Source organism: Ctenopharyngodon idella, chromosome 15 (assembly GCF_019924925.1).
Source record: "Ctenopharyngodon idella isolate HZGC_01 chromosome 15, HZGC01, whole genome shotgun sequence".
Lineage (NCBI taxonomy): Eukaryota > Metazoa > Chordata > Actinopteri > Cypriniformes > Xenocyprididae > Ctenopharyngodon > Ctenopharyngodon idella.
Genome location: NC_067234.1, coordinates 22627531 through 22651841, shown reverse-complemented (window position 1 = coordinate 22651841; position 24311 = coordinate 22627531). Strand labels below are relative to the sequence as shown.

Sequence of the window (24311 nt, the reverse complement as noted above, 5' to 3'; positions counted from 1 at the left end):
AATAATTTTAGTACATGGATGTTTTTACCCAGCATTAATAGTACAGTTAGGCATACATATTTTATTTATTTGTTTGTTTCTTTATTTAAAAATACTATAATTTTTATTGTACTAATTTTCATATACATTGATCTTTTTTTTAGCCAGCGTTAAAGGGGAATTTCACTGCTGGCAAAATGGGCTTTCAATAAAAGTTGGCTGCCTATACAGTAGAAAGGCAAAAAAAAAAAAAAAAATGAAACCTGACTAGAGAAAACAAGCTGTTGACTTCCCTTTTGCCAAATAGGTAGGAAAACTTGAACACCCATAATGCATTGGGCATGTTGCCATCCATGATCCGCTATGGATAAGCTTACCAGAGTCGTTGCTTTAGTAGGAAATACTTCTTTGCAAACTTTTAGTCATAATGGTGTTGACTTGTATTGTTCCCGGGTGCAAAAATTCAAAGAGTAAACGTTTAGTGGGAGTGAGTTACTTTCTATTTCCAGTGAAGGATTCAGCGCACTGTAGGCAGAGGCTCGTAAATACGGAGAGAACACCGCCAAAGAAACCTCCTTATTTGTAGTCAACATTTCAAACTGGATGACTACGAATACAGTGTTTTATTTGTTTCTCTCACCCCGACTGAACGATATTTCCATTTTTACCATAATTCGGTTTAAAGAGTAGATATAGTACGATACAATTTTTCAGTTATAAACCTACTGTTGTTAATAACCCTCTGTTGATCCGACTAATAAAAAAATGCGGAAGTATTTTAAGAGTTATATATTATACAATTTAATTATAATAATTATAAGTATTAGATAATAATTACATAATTTACACCATTTTATTATCTACAAATCTTGTGTGTGTTTAAATGAGGATGTAATGTGATTACAACCATTTTTATCGCTGCTTTTACAGTCCTACTGTAATTACAGTAAAACACACCATTCTTGGTTTCTCTCCTAAAGCGGTGTGCTCACATCCCTGTTTGTCACCACTATTATGCAACCTCTTTCTGGCACCTGAGTGAAGGGTCAGCGGGGGATGGTCCAATCATAGCCTGCCTGCATCCTGCAATGGTGCTCCATGTGGACCACAGGAAAAGCCCTCTGGATCTGTGCTGAGAGAAGGGCTCTATGTCATGCCACTAAAACAGCAGCCCTGACCACAGCGAGCAATCAGCGGCAGCCTCACTGACACGTTCCAGTGTGGTGAATGCCAGCAGAGGAACAGGGGGTTATCCTTTATAGGGCCCGTTTTAGCTGGTAGCATCCTGATTCCGTTTCGCTGGAGTGTGGGCATCTGTAAGCGGGAATGGACTGGATGGACGTCACAAGTGTAACCTTTTACATTGAGCGGGTCAGGTTAAAGCTAATTTAAGAGGTTTGTGAGGGAAGATGTTACTCAGCATGTGAGGAAGGATTGATTGCGGTCTTTCCCTGGGTTTTATGGTTGTCGTGTTATCGTGTACGTGTTTTTCTGTCATCTGCAATGTCTGTTTACTCTGCAGGTGTTGTTTTCACTCGCTTGTACAGTATAATGACAAGTCGATTGTGTATTATATGAATTCATGATTACATTTTTGATGGGAATATAATTCATTTTGATAAGAGAATGTGATAAAAATGCAATTAACCATATAATTGTGTAAAGTATATCACAATAAATGTCTACAAAAAGAGAGGAGAAAATGTTTGTTTTGTTGTTGGTGTCAAAGGTCGTGTCCAGTCAAACTCTATGGCAGTGATTTCTTTTTGACTCCAAGGACCACCTTTGTCCAACACAAAACTCTATGGCCCTCCTATCTAAGCTGTTATGTACCTCTAGTGCTTCTGATGAAATAAAAATAAATAAAATCAAATGTACAATGTCAGTTTAATGTTGTACATCTTTAGTGTTTTCCAGCAGCTTAATTAAGATTATGTTAATATAACTAAACTGAAATAATTTCTAGACTTATTTTTCTAGCCCCCCCTGGAAGTTTGCTTATGCTCCCTATAGTGAGCCCCTTGGTTGAGAACCACTGCTCTATGGCACATTCATTTGTGAACTGGTAGAAACTGGTCAAATATGGTAGATACCCTCAGAAACAAAAAACAAACAAATCCTCAAAAACGAACAAAACTGCAAAAGATCAAATAAAATATAAGCCAGACTAAATGAAATAATGGTTCACTTGTTATTCAAGTCAGATCATGCTTCTGTTTTTTTCCCTTGCCATATAAATGCAAATCTTTTTGCACAAAAATTTTGCGCATTGTTGGGCTTACGCAGTTTTTGTCAACATTTATACATTTTTATTGCATTTTTAGTATCAGTTGGGTCACCACCTGATAATCAAAGTCAAATCTGAAGTGAAACTAGTTGAAAACCAACTGATTACAATGACTAGATTTCTCGCCATTGTTTTGAGACGAGATATCCAGAGAAAGTCATGTGATAGGAATCAATAACTGACACATGTGAACACATGGTTATGTAGAATCACAACACAGACCATGGTAAATATATCAAGAAGAACTTATTCATATTTCATGAAGCGCAATACAGCTTTATAGTTTTAAGTTTATTAATGCTAGAAGAGTACAAAAAATGTGGCGACTGAAGAATACTTAGCCTTAATGTCATTAATGTTATATATCATTGACATTGAGACCTACACAACATCCACTCAGCTCACCAAGACATCAGAATAACCTTCTTTGCCCAATGAAACATCTGCAATCAATGACATCTAAACTACTTCTACTACTAAACACTCCTGCACTTGTCATAACAGGAATTTTATAACGAATCTAAAGTCTGAAAGCCCTGTCAAACCAGAAAAACTTTCCTCTTACCTTGTTTGGCAGTGAAGTGATGGTAAATCCCTAAAAGTCTCAGAGCAGGGACATCCCAGTGCCCCAGAGGTTTAGTATATGTGTATGTATTTGTGTGTTAGCTTGTCAGGATTAACTGTAAGTGTCCAACTCGAGAGTAACTAACTATACATGTGCTGTCGTCCAACTGAATGCGCGTCTGAATCCCGATGCTAGCTATGGTCACTTCCTGAGTTGTTTTGGAGCGCAAAGACGATGCTTTTTCCTCAGGAAGCCGGCCATCCCCTTTCCTTTCCACCAGCTCCGAGCTTCCCCCACCACCTCTTGGGCCTCTGGGATCATGGGCATTATGACTCCACTAATTACTCCGGGAATCATGGATGCAGATCAGGATTTTCTGTTTATTTCTTTATTGACTGGTATGGATACGTGTGCTTATGACTAATATGATTGGTCAGCACTGGTGTGTTGCGTGAGGGAAGTGGATCTGAATGAGTATGAGTCCTCTGTCCCGCTCGGCTTTTGTCTGAAGCATGTTTGTTGATGCTAATCGTCCTCACAGGCCTAGCACATCTGAAGGTGTTTTCCCAACTGTGGGTTGAAATAAGCAGGGCAGACTTGCCGGGTTGCTGTGCCAGGGTCAATGAGTGCACCTGCATGGTCTCTGCGTGGGGTAGTTTGTTTGTTTTCTTACAGCGAGACTCGGCATTGTATTAGACCCACGGATCTATAGACACAGGGCTTTGATCACCACTGTGGTAATGAATGCTATTTATGTTGTTTACATCATGGGAACAGGCATGACTTTGCTGCTTGAAAGAATTCGCACAGCTTCATCTCAAAAACAATATTTTAGTTTCTTTTTCCCCTTTGTTGACAGGCCTCACAGTTGTTGACATTGTGTGTTTCTGATATACCATGTGTTTTTCATTAAAACAATACAAAATATTAACTTTGTACAGAGTTTAAACCTGTCATTCATGTTTTTCCATCTTTAAATAAGCATTATTGCTGATTGAGTTGTTTATGAAAGCTGAATAAGAGCTTCTTCTGAATTTATAGAAGTTATTTAATTCTAAATCTTCTGATTTTTAATCTTAAATGTTTTTTGTAAGTCAAGTGAAGCACATTCACATTATATAATAACATATACAATAGTTTGTGTAACCAAAATAGCTCAAAATAGATTCTTGATATGAACAGATTCAATGCTGCCCTCTGCTGTCACTCTCAACTAATCCTTTTGACAGGATAGTAGAACATCTTTTGTCAGATAGATCTATCCATAATTTTATCATAATTTATCCTGAATAAAATGTTCAAGGAGCTAATAAATATTTCACAAACTCCTACATCTGTCATTATTTAAATTGGATTATGTGTGTGAAATTAAAAGGTACAATATTAAAGTTGCAAAACCTTATAAGCTATGTATGCATATTAAGTACTTTACTAAACATAATAATAATAATGATTATTTGAAGACATATAGTAGATTTATTATTATTTTATTTCACAAAGATTTAACAGGCTATATACAGCATGATTTATTTCTGTTTCTTAGCTTGAGTGTTTTTGTTTTAACAAAGGGATTCTAAAATTCGTTACTTGTTGCTCAATTTCATATCATTTTAGATACAAAATAAGTTAAAATAACACAAACAGCAGAAATTGAAATATTCATCAAACAAAGTGTTTATTATTTCTGTCCAATGTTTAAAATTGGATGTGCACTGAAAAGTGGATTTCAAAAACCCTTAAAGGTGCAGTATGTAAGAATTCTGTCCGCTAGAGGTCGCTAGAGGCCTATTCAAAACAAAGGCGTAGCTTGATGACGCCAAGTTTGAGTGCGGAATCTTGGGACATGTGGTCTTCACCTCAATGGACGGTGCAAAAGAATAGGAATAGGACTCGGGAAGAAATCATGTTCATGGATGCAATTATTAACGTTATTGTAGTATGAAGCAGAGCAGGACCGAATGTTGTGGGAGCTGAACGAGGCCGCTGGAGCGACTGCGCAACACACGCCTCACGAGAAGCGAAACTTTTATTATGCCACAGTCGCCGGCGCGGCTTCCGCTTTTCCAGTCATGAGTATGAGGTAACGCAGTTCTGTTTATCATATTAGATACATTTGAGTGTGTTGAAAATGTTATAAAGTTACCCTGTGCGTTCGCTCGGCGCAGAGCCATAGAGAGAGGCGGCTGCTGTGAGACACTGTTACACACTGCAGTAAGCTAGATCGATTTTAGTATATCATATTAAATGCTGGATGGCTTGTGTTGATAAATGGCATGCAAATAATTTTAAAACATATTGTATGATGAAGAAAATTCTGTATTTTACTATAAATAAAGCTGCATCTGATTATGCTATGTTAGCTACTTGACAAAATAGTGTTTTCCTCTGAGGCATGGTAAAGCATGGTACTCGCAAAAAAATCAAGAAAATTAGATTTAAACAATAAGACTAAACGTGTTGAGCTATATAACAACAATTAGTTTTCTGTCTATAAATATATCAAAACAGTTGTTCCCTTGTCTATTAAAACGTATAATATATTAAAGCGTCTTTGGTGTTTCAATGGTTTATACAAAATAAAACCGGAAACCGAGGCAGACGAGGCCAAGGGTTAACGCGGGTATGACGCAATTGACAGGCGACTCCTCACATGTCCCGGAGCCTTGGTTAAAATTGCAATTTTCTCACGAATCACAAATAGTTGGAAACATTTGGGATATTGTAAATACTCAAGTGAACTAAATATATAACACTGGCCTAGTGGTTTTTGGATATTTTACTGCAAAATTCTTACATATTGCACCTTTAAAGGGATAGTTTACCCAAAAATGAAAATTATCCCATGATTTACTCACCATCAAGCCATCCTAGGTGTATATGACTATCTTCTTTCAGACGAACATAATCGGAGATATATTTAAAAATATCCTCTCCAAAGATTTATAACGGGGCCTGTTTTAAAGCCCAAAATAATTGCATTCATCCATCATAAATATAATCCATACGGCTCCAGGGGGTTAATAAAGGCCTTCTGAAGTGAAGTGATGGGTTTTTGTAAGAAAAATATCCATATCTAAAACTTTGTAATCTAAATAACTAGCTTCCGCCAGACGACCGTATGCATACTGCGCAAGTCGCATTGTGCCAAATGAGTAACCCCTCTCGCGATAAAACAAATAGGTCTGGGCAACAAACTGAAGCTCCTCTTCTCTTATATTGAAATCCTCTGACATTTCTCTTTAAAATTTATCGTTTTAGGCCCCGTTTACACTAGTGCATTTTCGTTTTAAAATGCATAAGTTTTGCTATGGTTACGCCTGTTTCGAAAACGCTGCAGAGCCCATTTTAGTTTGAAAACGCCGGGACTGCATTTCAGTATAAATGGATCAAAACAGACACTTTTGAAAATGATGGCGTGGCTGCCCATGTTCACTCTGCGTATCCATGACGACCGTGTAAACAGTCCTAAAGTGCGCGTGTCTCGTGTCTCATTTCGGAGGCGCGCATCTGACTGTTTCTATAGGAACCGGAGCTTCTAACGGCTGCTGCAGTGACGCGATGACTTTACCAATCGGCGATTGGCTCTTATTTAGAAGGCAGGACTTATTCCGCCATATTGCGCGTGGCACTTTCTCCCATTCAAAACAATATGAGTGACGCGTCTTGTGTTATTCTATAGTCTTTGGTTAAACTAGCATTTTTTTTAGTACTACAGCTACCTACATGCGCAAGAGCCAACTGTTTACATTTGTATGCGCATGCCCAGTGTGCATGAATGGTCATGTGACAAGCGTTTCGGCCGTGTAGTGTAGACGGAGATCGTTTCTGAAACGCTGTGGAAACGCTAGTGTAGACGAGGATCGGTTTCATTTTAAAACACCGTTTTAAAACAAAAACGCAAGTGTAAACGGGGCCTTAGACTTCTAATTCGTGACCGGTGTTTTGTTTTGCTCTCTCCTCTGCGCTTCCGAGTTCGTCATAGACCCTTTTCACATTTCCGTGTTTCTCAGAAGCGGAAGTCGTCATAGTTTGGTAAACTTTTATAGCAGTGAATGAGAGACTACATTAAATATATTTTTTGTGTGTGTGTTTCCATTTGCGCAAATAGCAAAAGAAAAATTCTATAATGGTGTTTTCACAAGTTTCAAAAAGGAAAAAAAATAGAGAACGATTGATAACGGCAGTCAGAAAAGAGAAAGATCACTCCCGTCACTTCCATAGCTGCTGCATTAGAAACACCCTCACAGCAGCGTTAACTAGTTTTTTGTAATTTAATGCAAATGTAATATAATACTAAATATAGTGTTATAAATGTACATACATTTAAAAAAAATATATATATATAAAAAACTTTGCAGGATTTTCGATATTGATGATCTATTGCGTCATGCATTGGGTCTGAGTTCACTCTTCCGCCGCAAATCGATGCCAAAAGCTAGTTATTTTACTTTATAAAGTTTTAAATATGGATATTTTTCTTACAAAAATCCATCGCTTCTTTTCAGAAGGCCTTTATTAACCCCCTGGAGCCATATGGATTATTTTTATGATGGATGAATGCATTTATTTTGGGCTTCAAAATCTCGCCCCCCCATTCACTACCATTATAAATCTTTGGAGAGCAAGGATATTTTTAAATATATCTCTGATTGTATTTGTCTGAAAGAAGATAGTCATATACACCTAGGATGGCTTGAGGGTGAGTAAATCATTTTTGGGTGAACTATCCCTTTAACTGCAAGCAAGTGAAACTTAAAACAGTAGGCTATATTAAAAACATAAGAGAAATTTCTGGCACTCTTTCACTGTACAAACAAACATAGTGGTGTATTATACAAACTAAATACAGAGCTGGAAGAGAAAAACTTTCTTCAAAATGTGGAGTAAATTTGATCAGCTTGAGTAGTTAATATAGTAGCAGCAAACATATTAACAATACCTCATGGTTTTGTCACAAACTGGGCATAAGCATAAGCTGTCAGTTTTAATCAAGCATTATAAATTCATCACTGATATTCTGAAAAATAATTTAATCCTACAAAATCTAATTCACAGATATAAACAACACAACAAGGAATTACTATAACTGATTTAAAATCTAAAAAGCATCCTGACAAAAATCTTTGGTCCATCAGTGGAAAATCAACCAAATCAATATAATCTAAAAACCAAGAAATATTTCTTTAGAAAAATCCTTCAAATGGGTCAATATTTCTAGGGAAAAACTATTTAAAAAGTATATTATGTACTGTAAAAAAAAAAATGTTTTCTCAGGTAACCAAAATAAATTCACTAAATTAACTGTTTTTATTAAAGTCAAAAAAATTATTTAATATTACAGAATAACACTGACTATATTGGGTTATACCAATGAATGTAATTTTAAGGGCTCAGGTAGAAATTGTTCTTCAAATTAACAAATAGGCTTGTACAACTTGTAATGGGTCCATGCTGTGGTCAGTTTTACTCAAAGTTTTTTTTTTTTACATAAATATTTTTATAGGTTTTTGTTTTGTTACCTTACAAACCGAAGTCAGCAGCATGTTTATATTTTACACACGTGCTGCTGATGCCTTGATACAGGAGACTGAACAGCCGTAGATGTTTGTGCAGGTGCTCAGTGTCTCTCAGTGTCAGAAGAGCCCTCGCGGTCGGGGAAGATGTGAAGCTGGGGATGTTCAATGCCATTGTTGTGGAGATCTTCTTGTTTCTGCAAACCATGAAGTTTATTCACCAATTCTGTGATAAAGACCTGATGAAGATGAGGAGGAAAAGCACGTCATCATCATAGAAGAATCTTTATAATGAAAGGCATGATGGAATATGTCATATAAGACCTGGGGTCCACTTTTTGCACAATTTTCTTTTACGTGGCATTATTATATATATATATATTTTTTTTCTAGTTATCTGCATCTGCATTCAAACTAACTGTATGCAATGTGTGTTAGGCTCCAATAAAACTATAAGATAATTATTCCCTCACGAATAAATCTCTCAATAAGAAAAATTGTCTCTGTCTACATAGACTATATAACATTATAACTAGTTTCTAATTAATTTTAAATTATTAATATTATGTATATAAAAACATTACATTTTTATTTTTAATTATTAATTTTCCTGGTTAAATAGGGTGCTCTTGTAAGAAAGTAGCTTCGAAAAACCTAACAATCCTGGATCAAGTCAAATCGTCAACAGTAAAATCCAGATAATTGAGTAATCCATGTATGAAAAACGGCCCCTGGAAGCTTTTAAAAGTATTGACTTGTCAATATCAACTTTGTCAATAGGGGGCAGCAGAGGACGATGGCTTATTTGTAGTACAGATGTGAAGGTTTGGCTGGTTAGCATAGCCCAGTTAGTCCTTGCTGGTAGTTGTTGTTACTACATCATTTGGTGGCAAAAAGCATAAAATATTTAATTATAGTATGTTTTATAGTGACAGATTATTTTAATTTCTTCCCATTATTTCATTTTATCAAAACATGTTCATGTTATGGGATAATACCCAGATTATCCCAAAACACAAACATGTTTTGGTGAAGAGTTTTGTTTATTCATCAACACTGTCAGTCACTATTTCCTGGAGTGTGACTCACAAGTCGAACACTGCAGGGGCTTATTTTGTTAAAGGTAAATCATTAAAACTATGTGCAGAAAAGGACAGCTTTGTTTAAAAATGAGAGATCATGTTTAATTCGCATTGTGTGAAAACATATGAACTTACTTCTGTGTTGTTACTGCAGGTACGAAGGATATCCTGTAAGAAATAGAAATTGAGAGATTTGATAAAGAGCGTGACAGATCTCTTCCCTGCTGAAAATAAATTTGCATAATATTCCAGGATGGGTTATGCTGGTTTGATTCTGCTCTTGCTGCTGGTATGAGCTCAGTGACCAAAAAGATCTTGCTCGTATTCATGTTGTTCCAAAAGATGGAAGAATTAGAATATTAAAGATTAATTTGTGGGTGAATTGTTCCTTTTAAGCTAGTTAAAATACACCACATACTTGTGACAAGCAACTCTGATCTTTTCAGTAGAGTTTCTTCATTAGTATTTTCAGGAGTCAGATACCTTAAGCTTCTGTGTCCTTTCTTCATCACTCTGTAGATCTAGTAGCTCGTCAATGTTCACTTCCTCTGGCATATCCTCTTCCTGTGAGGAGAGAAAGAGAGTCGCATTTAAAGCCTATTCACACCAATATGAATGTTCAGTCTGATTTTTGCATTCAATTTGTCTATTCGAACCAATGAGCAAAAAAGGTCAGACATGCTAGGGTTAGTTCACCCCAAAATGAAAATTTTGTCATTAATTACTCACCCTCATGTCGTTTCAAACCCGTAAGACCTTCGTTCCTCTTCAGAACATAAATTAAGATATTTTTGATGACAGAATGCTGTCAGATTTCCTTCCATAGACTGCCTTTGTAACTATCGCTTGTTATGACAAACAGATTTAATTTAGGCTTTTACTCGCATGTAAACATTGATCAGCGAACATAAGCAGAAGCTCAACCAATCCTGCTTTACGTGTGAGAACAAACCTCTTCCGGAAGCTCAAACGTGCTGCGTGCATAACAGACGAGAATGAGCTTCCAGAAGAGGTTTGTTCTTGTGCGTTATTCAGGTTAGGTTGAGCTTCTGCTTATGTTCGCTGATCAATGTTTACATGCGGGTAAAAGCCTAAATTAAATCTGTTCATCATAACAAGCGATCGATTCTCTTAAGAAAATTTGGACTAAACCGCTCGATTCATTTGGATTAGTTTTCTGATCTCTTTATGAAGTTTTTGAAGCATCAAATTGGGGTTACAAAGGCAGTCAATGGAAGGAAATCTGACAGCATTCTGTCATCAAAAAGATCTTCATTTGTGTTCTGAAGATGAACGAAAGTCTTACGGGTTTGGAACGACATGAGGTTGAGTTATTAATGACAGAATTTTCATTTTTGGGGTGAACTAACCCTTTAATGGAACATAGTGGGTGCTTCTCAGTACTCAAATTGATGCTTCCTCGTTTCCTCGCTCCTCCACCCCGTGACCCGGAAACCGATCGAATTCAGCCATCTTGAAAGTCATCTCAATTCTCTAATTTCACCACGAGGAAGCGAGGAACGAAGAGTGAGGAAGCTTCCTGTATCCTTCCCTCGCATCCTAAGGGGGTTGAGCTAAATGCACAAATAAAAAATGAGAAGCATCCAGTGAGCATCGATGCTTCCTGGTTTTCACAGTGCATTGTGGGACTTTTTAGGGAGCAAACATTTCAGTGCATTGAAAGGATTTTGTGTTTGAGACAGCCCTTAAGATGACAGACTCACTAAATTTTATGTAACAGCGGCATCACTGGGCATGTGACCAAAAGCACAAGTCTTATTGGTTGGCCAGTGTTTACCGTAGTGTGATGGAAAAGAGAGAACACCTTTCGGTAAAAAAAACGGTGCCATTGACGGCATACAAATGTCCATGTCAATCTGAACATATTAACTTATTAACAGCCGTTCATTCAAATTAAGGCACAGTTGCATTAGCGAAACTTCTGCAGAATTCTGTTTGTCCACTGTCAATTGTGTAGGTCACTTCTAAACCAAGCAACTTCATAATGAATTTCTGTGTTAAAAATTGAACAAACTTGAATCCAATGTGAAATCCGTTTTGGGAAATCTTTCAGCTCACGTGTCCTTCACTTGAATCTCCTGATCGCATGGATTCCTACTGAGATTCCTAAAGGGGAGGTCGCCCTATACTTATCATTCCTTTGACTTCCATTCATACATATGCTGGAGACAGAAAACACAAGCTCAAGGCGCGGTCACACTATACTTTTCGTTCCATAAGCATACGAAGGCTGGAGTCCGGAAACGCAAGTTTCGAATGTCAGTGCATTCCAAAGTTCAAGTTTGGTGAACTTTAACATGTGAATTCTTATTATGTGAAGAAGTTTAACCAATAGAAGATCGATACACCGTGGCGTGACTTGGGCTGTGACCGAAATTGCATACTCCCTTGTGTACTTATTTTGAACTTACTTTGTGAGTGCTAAAAAAGTATGTTCTATATAGTATGAATGTAATCTGGACGTACTACATTCGCCATGTTGTCATTGTCATGTGACCTACAGTGTCCGTTGAATCGTTCACTGCCATTCACAAATCCTTTCCAGTGGCCTCATGGGATAATAAACTAAAGTGTCCATTGCCAGAAGTAGTAGGTCATCTGAGTACTTTTTGCAGACTCTTTCATGAGTACTGTGAATTTCTTACTCTTGTCACATACAGTTTTTTGCCTACTATATATAGTATGGAAGTATGCGATTTCAGATGCAGACAAGACGCCAGAGTGAAGTCATATCACAACCGTTGCAGCGTCTGAAGAAATTTCATGTGCTCACAGTCGAGGGTGACCACTTAATTTGCTCTAAATGTAGGAAAAATGTAAATGAAATGTTTATCTCACTAATTTTTCGCACCAAAAATTTACCTTGTGCTAACAGGCCTTTACATTTAAACATCACTTTTCATGCACTGTAGTTTACATCTATCCTGAATCAAGCAGGCATCATCTACTTAGACAAGTCACTCTTTTAATTCTAATTTTTAGTTCTCAATCTTTATCTTCTTGTTAAAACTTATGCTAAAACTTATGCTTAAAAATTATGCTAAATCGGAATACATCAATAATATATAAATTAATAAATAGTGTAAACAGAACATTTACACTTAGACTTAATCCAAGGCTTAATAAAAGTAAACTCACAATTGTGACCTGCTCTTGTAAAAGAAACAATTGCATTAGATGTGCACATTCAGATGCATTCTCACTTGACTGCCCACCACATAAATCAATGAATCTCGTGCTAAGCCTTCCCTAAACGTTAGAAGTCATACTAAAAGAGCACTGTGATGAAATCAGAGGGAGGCATAGATCCAGACAGACAGTCATTAGGTCTTACAGAGCTAAAAATCAAAGTACTGTCTCCCGTTCTACTCAGCAGCTGTCAATCTAGGCCAGACAGCTGTCACTTAGCATTAATCTATTGTGTGGGAATAAAGCCTTCTCAAAAACATCTACAGATAATACAAACTACTCATTCACAATACTCAAAGTTCTTGCCTTGAGAGATATAATTCATATTGAATTTGTGCATCGACTTTCAGAATCGCCAAAAAACAAAAACAAAATAACGACTTATATAGTGATGGCCGGTTTCAAAACACTGCTTCAGGAAGCTTCGGAGCGTTATGAATCAGCGTATCGAATCATGATTCGGATCGCGTGTCAAACCGCCAAACTGCTAAAATCACGTGACTTTGGCGCTCCGAACCGCTGATTCGACACGCTGATTCATAACGCTCCGAAGCTTCCTGACGCAGTGTTTTGAAATCGGCCATCACTATATAAGTCGTTATTTTTTTTATTTTTTTGGCGCACCAAAAATATTCTCGTCAATTTATAATAGTAATATTGAACCACTGTACTCACATGAACTGATTTAAATATGTTTTTAGTACATTAATGTATCTTGAGAGAGGAAATGTCATTGCTGGCTATGGAGGCCTCATTGAGCCATCGGATTTAATCAAAAATATATTAATTTGTGTTCCGAAGATTAACGAATTTTTTACGGGTGTAAGGTAATTGAGGGTGAGTAATTAATGACAGAATTTTCATTTTTGGGTGAACTAACCCTTTAACCGCAGTGGAAAAATAGTTTTCTCTAATAGGAAATGGGTTAGCTAAAAAAAATACAATCTATTATTTATGGTGTGTACCTCTGAGTTTCGAGAATGATTTAATCTTCACTTCCCTTTCTTTTGTGGCTTGATGCATTAAAAAATAGGCCAAGGGCAATTTTCAAATACTTTCAGTAAATCATTTACCAAAGCTAGCTTGAAAACTGCTGCCACCCACCAAATGAAAACATATTGATCTTAAGCAAAAAAGAGGTGATTTGCTACAAATCCACTAACAATCAATTTGGCATGTTCGTGAGAGAAGTAGGAATGAAATGTTTAGATGCATTTAAACAATATGAACTGATGTATTGATCCAAATTTCAGTCATATTGATCACTTTTATGATACGTTTATAGTGCTTTTGGATCATTTTTTGGAAAAAAAGCAACCAGTACAATTATATTGTGTTTCACAGAAAGAAGAAAAATAGGCAGGTTTGGAACGACATGAGGGTGAATTCAAACTAAAGAGACCTGGTGTGACCAAAACTAAATCAGAACAGTATATGGTGGGATTCAGTCTAAACTTACCAACTTCACAACACCAAGGATTGTAACTTCATTACCTCTATTGCCAAAGCTCCAAATTACCATCATAGTGTACACCCACACAACAGGTTAAGAGCTGGTCATGCAAGCCAGTGCGTTTCCTGATAAGGTTATGGGTAACTACAGGGAACAGAGTTGGCGTGGGAGAACTTTCAAAATCCTGAAACTAACACCACCGTCGAAAGGTCAATCAGAGTAGGATCCAAGCTGAAAGCCCTACCAGGGCATCAGTGACCTTTCTTTTAACTCCAAATGCCACTGAAATGCTGTGAAACAAACATAACCCCTCAGACGCTTAACGTACAAAGCAATCCTTCAGTAACTTTCAATTCGTTCCTAAACAGAGAAGTTTTGCACAATCAGTTGAAAACTGGAAATTAGTGTAAACTGGAAACTCACAAAACTGAAGAAAAAACTACAAATGCAACTGAAAATGCATTTCAAATCAATGATTTTGAGTATTATATGTGTAAATATTCTGTTCTATTCTCATTAGTCATACAGCCTGTGACACAATTTGGCTTGTCTCTGTAGTAATTCGCCAAAAACTCAAAACATTTCCTCCTGACAAAACATGAGTTCTTTCACCTTTTACTGCAAGCATGAGTGCTGAGTCAATCACTCCAACTGGTTTAGCATCACCCGATTCCCCGGGCTGTGATTCAGTCTCTATTAATTCCAGGCCAGTAGCTAATGGGTAAGAGTGTGTTTTTTCTTCCTGCTGTCTTTGAGTTGGGCTGTTTTTTTCTTCTTCTGAGTTTCCATGCCTTATTAACAGCTGTGACCCTAATTCAAATGTCCATCTCCTGTGTATTTGTGCAAGTATTTATATTTAGGATGTTAGACTCAGAATGTGACTAAATCAGTATTTCCAAACATTTAGAAAAGAATGTGCCGAGTCCACTTTCAACATCTAGTCTGACGAGTGAGGCAAGATGCATCACTGGTGTTTACTAAGACAATCATGCTCCTTATTATTGCTCATTCAAAGGACTAGGGATTTTAACAAACCTATAACCCCATATAATTCACTTCACCATGTAACTTGTCCTGTTTGTGCTACAATTTTTGTCCATACAATGAAAGTCAACAGGGTCTAGTGCTATTTTGGACCCAATTGACTTTCATTGTGGACAAAAACAGTTGATTCTTCAGAATACCTTCTTTTTTGTTCCAGAGAGAAATGTAAGAAGTTCATACAGGTTTGTAGCAACATGAGGGTGTATAAATGATGACAGAATTTCAATTTTTGGGTGAACTATCTGTTAAATTAAAGGAGGCAACCAATCTATGTCTAGAGACCATAGTATAGTGACTTGCAAGTGGGCTCTTTCAACTTCCCAGTTTTTCCCAGCTTTTTCAAAGTCCACTCAGCAAACACATATAAACCAACCAGAACAGCATAGCAACTGCATAGCAGCATGCCAAAAAAAACAAAAACAAAAAAACTTTGAGAAGTGGTTTTCAATCATGACTTAAAATTATTTAAAATAAGCCAAAACAACTAAAAATCAAGACTTTAATTCACCCCCAGAGGAGGTGAGGACTTTTAAAAGTATGATTTCTAGACCTGGAATTAAAAGTAAATGTAAATTCACCATGTAATATAATACAATCTTATAACTCCATTAGCATTTTTGTAATGAATTTTCTAGCCAAGCTCTAAAATATTTTATTGGGTAGAAATTGTGAGAAAAAAAAAAATTAAAATCCTCTTTAATCCTTTATAAAGTATATCACAAAAAAACTGAAAAGGAGCTTTCAAAATTAGTTGTGGACAATGAGGGGCCTTGGAGTCAAAAAGGCGGAGAACCACTGACTTTAGTAACTGCATAGCAACGCCCTGGCAACCAGCCACAACATTATTCGGATGTTTGACGTCACGCGGCCGCGCTTCCGGGTCCAAATGCTCCATCTCATACCACAAGAAATCAACAAACGGTGCTAATAGGCTATACACACACGATGTGGTGTAATACTACCAAAAAATTATAATCATAACCTTTATCTCCATACCAAAATCCCAGATGGCCAGACAGTGATTTTTCTTTTATAAATCGTTAAAATATTAATGTCTGTGACGCTGTGAGCATGGACTGTTGTGTAGACTGTAAGTATTTTAAATGTTTAACGTTTTAAAATGTTAAATGTTTATTATGAATAAATAGCGCTCATAAACGGCCGTCGAGATTGCATTCTCAAGTGAAACGATTCGAGGCTTGGACACAGAAACGGCGTTCCTTACGTCACGATTTAACAAGCGGATAGCATTGTGGCAGACACATAGCATTCTGCACTTATTTAAATAAAAAATTAAAAAATGTAGTTCTACATTTCAGACTTTTTCATAATGGGACATATCTCTGCACGATGAACAGCAAATAATACTGCATTCACTAATCTTAAGTACTATGGACAATCTCAGCGCTAGCATTTCAGTGCCTCTCACGTCAGCTTTATCCCTCTGTATCCAACCAGAGTAAAATGTCAGATCGTTTGTGCATCATCTATCCTCAGGACTCCATAACCTGTGATGTAATACGCTGTTCCACATTAAAGGCAAAAGTGCATGTGAGAGCAACACGGACTGACATGGCATAGTCTAACTAATTACATTATACGTGCCTTTGATTGAACTCTTAAAGAAAATTCACAATAAACATTTTTTTAAATATTTGTACATACAGAATAAATGATTTGTCACAGCTTGTGGTTATTAGTGACCTCTTTACTAGCTGACCATATTAGGAACAAGAACTCAGCTGTGGGTCAACTCTGAAATGCAATATTGTTTATAAACATTCTAAATGCGGATCTGCTGTTTTGCTCTTTTCTCCTTGTGATGCTAATACTGTATAAGCACCCTGGTAAAATCCATCCAGGTGCATTCACTTTCTGATCATTCCCATGGGAATGGAGCTAGCATACGAACTTAACTGCTAACAACAATACATTACCACTCCTCAAACTGAACCAATAAAACATAAAAAATGCCTTTTATGCATTTAGGTGAAACGTTTTTGTCCTTTATTGTGAATAACACAATATCATCCAGCTAATGCTAGACTTCTCAACTGAATGTGCATTAATATTCAGTATTTGAAGGGTTAGTTTACCCAAAAATGAAAATTCTGTCATTACTCACCCTCATGTCGCTCAAAACCCGTAAGTCCGTCGTTCTTCTTCAGAACACAAATTAAGATATTTTTGATTAAATCCGTTAGCTATCTGGCCTCCGATAGACTGCAACACAACTACCACTTTTCAAGGCCCAGAAAGGTAGTAAAGACATTGTTAAAATAGTCCACGTGACTACAGAACGCCGGCTCAGTATTGGCCAACGCTGTTCACGTGAGCAGCACGACGCATGCATGTGATGCTGACGCAGGAGCCGGCCAATAATGAACCGCCATTCGGACGTAAACACGGAAGCACTGCACTGTGTTTACTACATCAATTGCATAGGAGACTGACATGGAAGAAAAGAAATTGTTGAATAAAATCGTTATTTTTGTTTGTTTTTTTGCACACAAAAAGTATTCTCGTTGCTTCATAACATTAAGGTTGAACCACTGTAGTCACGTGTAACGGAGGCCAGCTAGTAGTCGCTGTGCAAGTAAACCTCACTCCTCTGATCTCAAGAGATGCTCTAGCGACTGACGCTAGGGGTTGCAGCCTTTAGCCTCCTCGGTAGAGCGTCCGACTCCCACGCCGGAGACCCAGTTTTGAGGCCAAAGGTGTTACAGGTTTGGTGCAACATGAGGGTGAGTAGCCTAATTAATGACAGAATTTTCATTTTGGGGTGAACTAATCCTTTAATGCAGCCTGGGTTGTATTTTCTTTTATGTTACATCTCAAAGTACAAGGCATGTTAGCATGTGCCTAATTTGGCCAACTTCTACGAAATGACAGATGAGTGGATACATAGCCATGTCAACAACAAGATATGAGAAGTGCTTCCCCATCCTTTTAAAAGTTGATGAGCCTGTTTATTTAGATACCCCAACCATGCATGATCATATTTCAGGAAACTTCTGCATGTTATTCTTAGCATTTAGAATTGTGTTTTCCATATCCATCAGATAAGACTTGCCACTTATTTTAGGTCTCGACTCATTTTTGGATTACACATTGGATATATCACATCTGTAGCACAAAGTTTTGTGCCTTTTGTTTTGACCCATGTTTGATGACAAGATGAACCAGAGATGCATCTGACCACTATGGGACTCTAATCTGGGCTTTTTTATTAAGCTTTGATAGAGCTGTGGGCTAATGGTCTTGCTTAACGGAGCTTGTGATGCCCTGTGCATGGACCAATAGGTAGCGGGTAGTCGTTTTGTGGGATGGGGGGTGGAGGACAGTTGCAGGAGGGCTTTCTTTGTGTGATACAGTGACATATGGGGTCTTCATTTCCACAGCCCCCATCCCCCTCACTCATAAGAAACACCCCATGAGACAAATATACCATCAGTCAATCCCAGGACCATAAGAGCAGGACGTTGTCGGGCCTGCTGCCGACAGGAAATGAAGGGGGGGATCTGATTACAGCCTCAGTGGGGGCTGTTTCTTTTTAGCACCAACATCACATCTTAAAGATCACAAATAGATGACTGCTGAGATTCATCTAGTCATCATGTGATATTCTGACATAATATAAGTGCGTCCAGTGGCTGGACAACTCAACCACACATTCAAAGAGAATCAACATTATAGTGTTGATAATTCAAGGTCCAATCACTAATATTAAACCTTTTGATATTAATACTGAAATTAATATTAACTAAGATTAATAAATGCTTTAGAAGTATTTTTTGTTGTTAATTCATGTTAACTAATGTTAACAAATGAAACCTTATTGTAAAGTGTTACCAATGATTTTTGAAGAATAAAACAAGATTATCAGAGTATGTTTTACAAAAAAATACTATTTCTACTTCTAAATTTCATTCAGTGTATTACTTGCAAATTCTTTGTAATTCTTTGTGAAATTTACTAGCAATTTCTGAGTGAAACTTTGTTTCAAATTAAATCCTACACAATTTTTTGGGCCATTTTTTTCAGTGTACAATTTAAAGTTGACAGTGCAAAAGCAGTAAAAAACAAAAAAAAACAAATTTATGTGACAAAAAATATTTAGAGATTGAAATATACTACTTTAATTAGTAGCAGACAAATTTGGAAATATATTATACAGTTTGTGAAATATTGCAGAAAACCACTGTAGTTATAGATGTTGAAACTAAATGTGTTGCAACACCCCTTGGTCTCCACTACATTTCATAACTGTCTTTATCCTGGCAGGACGCCAGGTACGTTCCACTTTCAGAGCCTAATCATCTCTCTCCTCACATCCACCATCACAAAGCTCAGTGACTGTAAATGTTTACCGCTTCCCAGATGCCTGTTGGCATCCTAGAGCTTTCCATGTAAGGCAGCATGTGCACCAACAAGTCTTGTCCACAAGCATTTAAGATCAGCCCCCTGATCTTGCAGCTCATGGGAACTGGAGACTCTGACACAAAAAATCCCCTCCATCCTAAAATACTCCAAGACACAGGAATGTGAACTAATTAGATATAAATTGTTTGCATTTCTGCATATCAGGCATGTTTACTTGTCTTGACCACATCTTGTTTTTTTAAGCCTCCTGGGAGAACAGGACAAATAGCCTGATGTAGCTATACATCAGCAATCAGCTGAGTCAAGTTATTAAAACCATTTAGAGAGGCAAATATGTCAAAGTGCCTGTAACAATTTGTTTATTTAGTGATTCTTATCTTTGTGTTCAAGGTCATGACACTACAATGTGTTTATTAGGGCTGTTTACACAACACTGTTTTCAACTAAAAACGTAAAACTTTTTATGCGTTTTGGCCGTTTGTTTACCCAACAACAGCATTTTGAGGGCCTAAAAAATTTTTAAAAGGGTACATTGACACGACAAAAAAAATGTAACTTTTTTTGTATATATGACAACGCTGTCAAAACTATCCCCATTCACACGTGTCTGTGAAAATGACTAAAAATGCTGTATTATGCATGCCAGGCCAGTAGTTGGCGATGTCACTTTGTAAAGAAAGACTACGCGCCTGCGCACATACGCATTCTTTTACAGAGCACTCGCGCCAAACGTGCATGCCTATAGACTCATCCTCTGGTGCTCTTTGAGTGTCGGTCAAAACAAATTTTGTTTTTTATTTCAATTAAATCAAGTACTATATTTTACTTGAATAATGTTTTTTATTTAATATTTTGTATTTTGGGGGGATTTTGTGGTACTAAATTATATTTACGCTGTAGTTATAATCTATTTATTCACTTTTTGAGCATAGACCTAAAAATGAAATTTCCAACTTAAACTGTCATAAATTTTGAATGCTTTAGAGCACAAACTTAATTTTGACAGATTAAGTAAGAAAAAGTAAAAAAGTTAACTTAAAAAAGTTACAAAATTTTGTTTATTATGAAAAATGCATAAAAATACTATTTTAAATTTTTATATGAAATATATATTTTACTCTACAAGTTTTACTCTAAAACTGCAGGAAAATCAAAGCCATAAATCTAAAAAAGTTGTGTTCCAAATTTGAGGTTGATATCTCAAAAAATTAGCTTTCAGTAAGATTTTGTTTGGGCGCAGTACCAAAAGTTTCCACTAGATAAAATTCGTCTCCCAATCATTTCCAACGCGGTCAAAAGCACAAGTGTTACTATTTTTTTCAGGACCATTTAACCTTTTCAAATCATGTCCATGATTTTTTGTGTGTGTGTGTGTTCACATAGCAAGTGCCAAAACCTTTACCAAGTTTCGTACCATTCTGATGAAGTGAAAAATTTAAAAAAAATAAAACGTCACCATTTTCACAGATCCGTGTTTTTGTTGTTTACACAGAGATGATAATAGTATCATTTTCAAAAACGTACACTTTGAAACCCATTTTCAAAAGTTAGCGTTTTCAGGCCCCCAAAACGCAGCTGTCGTGTAAACGGTCAAAACGCGTAAAAAGTTTTCCATTTTTAGTTGAAAACGGTGTTGTGTAAACAGCCCCAATGTGCACATTTTTGAAAATGATACCGTTATCGTCTCTGTGTAAACTACAAAAACAGAAATTTGTGAAAACTGTGATGTCGTGCGCGTACGTATTTCGTGTTCAGGCTATAGGCGCGTAGTTTTTCCTTATGAAGTGGCATCGCCATCTACTGGTCTGGCAGCTTAATGCAGTGTTTTTAATTGTTTTCGCGGACCTGTGTGTTGTCCTCTGTATGCGAGCAAAGAAACAAAGAAAAAACTTCTCCAATTTTAGTACATTGTTGTCATGTTAATGTACCCTTAGAGAATTTATTGGTGATATTTCTAGTAATATTTATTTTCTGTCTGACTGATACACCTAACAAAATAAGATAAAGTTATTTAAAAAGGATATAGAGTTCACATCCTGTAAGGATGTAATTTTGAAAAAAAAAAATTACGAAAATCTATCTATCTATCTATCTATCTATCTATCTATCTATCTATCTATCTACATAATGTACACACATAAGGAGAGTTTGGAAACACAGGGGTGGGGACATAGAGGAAGATGATGAAAATAAAATAAAAAATAATATAAAGGTAATTGGATTTGTTGAGAAAAATTACTATAATAACACATAGTAAAAGTTGGTATCAGATTGTCATTATTTACACATATATTCATGAGGGACAAAAAAGGCTGTCGTTTAGTGGAATGACCCAAGGAAAGGTTCACGCCCTTCATGAATAAACGTGCGACATAATCATTGATTGGCACATCAAAAGGTTCTCGATCAAACGATATTTCGAAACTTACTTGCGAAATTGAAAATCCTTTATCACATTTTACCATCAGACAATTTACATTCCATTCAGGATTCAAATGGTGTGACACCTGCTTCACAATTGAGACACGTAGCCTAGACTATAGGTGCACATTTCCACGTGGATAGTGATATTTTAAACCTGATAGATCACTGATAGAAAACTTTCATTATTAAATATACTTGCATTTTACCAATAAATTATTACACCAATCTTACTGACAGCGTAGAGAAATAATCAGCAATCAAGAACAGATTTATCAGCAACGCCTTTTGCTGCTGGCAGCTCATTAAATATTCACAAATACTATTTGATAATTTTTATACTCAATTTGTCTTTTATTCATTAGATATTTTATTTTACTCGTATATTATTATTCTCTGTTACAAGAGGACTCACCCTTCCCAAATACAGCTCGTCAAGTCCACAATCTATCCACTTTTCCACATCCAGGCGCCTTTGGAGTTCCTTTCTGTTATATTTTACGGTGACTCGTGCTTGTCTCTTCTGCACGCTCAGTCCAGCTTCCCGGCTGGTACCTCGGCTCGGTGAGTGGATCTTATTGTTATAACGCCTTCCCACCCGATTCGCAGCCATCTCCAGAGTGACCCTATGGATGGACACTTGCATACAAATAATTGCTCCAGAGTCTGGCGGAGTAGGTGCGCTCCTCCGACACCTCCAGAGTGCGCTGGTCCGCAGGGTCCTAGCGCCGCCACATTACTGCCTTACTCTCGCTCTCGGGGTCTTGCGACCACCAGGAGTCCGCAAGGAGGTGCTAGTGTTAGGGTTAGGGAAAATAGTGTGTGTAAAACAAACAAACAAACGAATAGTTTATAGTTATGTCATAATGTTTATGTTTTTTTTTTTTTTTTTTCCACCAACAACTTGCCACATCTCTGTTATTGATTTTATTAATGGATATTGATATTATATCTATTGATGGCTATTGATGATATAACAGCTTCAAAATTTATAATTTTGCAGAAACATATTTGCATAAAGAGAAAACATTTGCATTTGTGAATCGCAAAAGAGAAAATTGCATTTTATTTTAATTTCTCTTCATTAAAAGATATATACAAAAGAAATACAGTTTGACATGGTCAGATTTCAAGATAACATAGGCCTACTCTTTCTTTTAATGTGATGTATTACATAATAATCAATCATTTGACAGATTTTCTTGGCAAATATATATATATATTTTTTGGGAAGCAACTCTAAAATGCATATGCCTACATTATTTTTTTAAAAAATGGTCGTTTCATCCGACATTTACCTGACAAATACCCCAGTTAATGTGTCTTTGGTAATGTGAACTAACTGGCATTTAGTAAGATGCTTAGCAATACACATTTCTAAGTACAGATGGTTCCCATACACATTTGTGACCCTGGACCACAAAACCAGTCATAAGGGTCAATTTTTTGAAATTGAGATTTATATGTCATCTGAAAGCTGAATTAATAAGCTTCCCATTGATGTATGGTTTGTTAAGATAGAACAATAATATTTGGCCGAGATACGACTATTTGAAAATCTGGAATCTGAGGGTGCAAAAAATATTGAGAAAATCGCCTTTAAAGTTGTCCAAATGAAGTCCTTAGCAACACATATCCACTCACAAAAATACATTTTTTTATATATTTAAGGTAGGAAAATTTACAAAATATCTTCATGGAACATGATCTTTACTTAATATCCTAATGATGTTTGGCATAAAAGAAAAATTTATAATTTTGACCCTGTATTGTTGGCTTTTGCTAGAGTTATTTTATTTCATGGTTGCTATTTTTCACTGTCGTCCAATGTTTTTATAGTGACCTAATGATATTCTCTACACAAACCTCTGCATCTTTATAGTCTCATTAAGACATTATTTGCATCTTATTACACTGTATCATTGTGGTAACTATTGGTTGGTCGTATCGTGGAAAAAGCCTTCCCCTTTTTGCAAAAATCACTTGAGTCATGGAGTTCTACATCATGTGAAAGCTAATAAAGCTTAAACTTTTAATAAAGCTTAAACATCTAACCCTCTCATTTAAATCTTCTCATTTTTATTACCACTTGTTTACAACTGCTCAACCGGATTATCTTGAATTTTTATTAACCCATTCATCCGGTTTAATTAATTCCTTATCTTTTTCTTTGGCTTCTTTTTAATAGTGGTGTGCCACCAGTTGGTCTATTTCAAAAAATAAACATTTAGCAACTTATTATCCTTACAAACAAAAAGGCTACTATATAGTTGCAATGCAGATGCAGAACCTGAACCACACACACGCACACACAATCTAAAGTATTAAAAAGTAAAGTTAATTGACAGCGTTATGAAGAATATGCATGTACTAA

General features: G+C 36.5%; 2 protein-coding genes across 2 annotated transcripts in view; both read right to left on the bottom strand.

Moving 5' to 3' along the window:
* The window catches only part of exoc3l2b (exocyst complex component 3-like 2b), a 38690-nt gene extending 35684 nt beyond the window's left edge, over positions 1–3006 (bottom strand). Inside the window, exon 1 of the mRNA XM_051861978.1 lies at positions 2832–3006. The gene's annotated coding sequence lies outside the window, so the exon portion shown is untranslated. The remainder of the gene's footprint in view (positions 1–2831) is intronic.
* Positions 3007–4302: 1296 nt separating this feature from the next.
* ppp1r14ab (protein phosphatase 1, regulatory (inhibitor) subunit 14Ab) lies at positions 4303–22641 on the bottom strand. Its single transcript, XM_051861994.1, has 4 exons — positions 22353–22641; positions 9910–9990; positions 9562–9594; positions 4303–8583 (listed from the first exon to the last, which is right to left on the bottom strand). The coding sequence occupies exons 1-4, from the start codon at positions 22581–22583 to the stop codon at positions 8449–8451; spliced, it is 480 nt and encodes a 159-aa protein (XP_051717954.1). The 5' UTR covers positions 22584–22641; the 3' UTR covers positions 4303–8448.
* Between the last annotated feature and the right edge of the window lie 1670 nt (positions 22642–24311).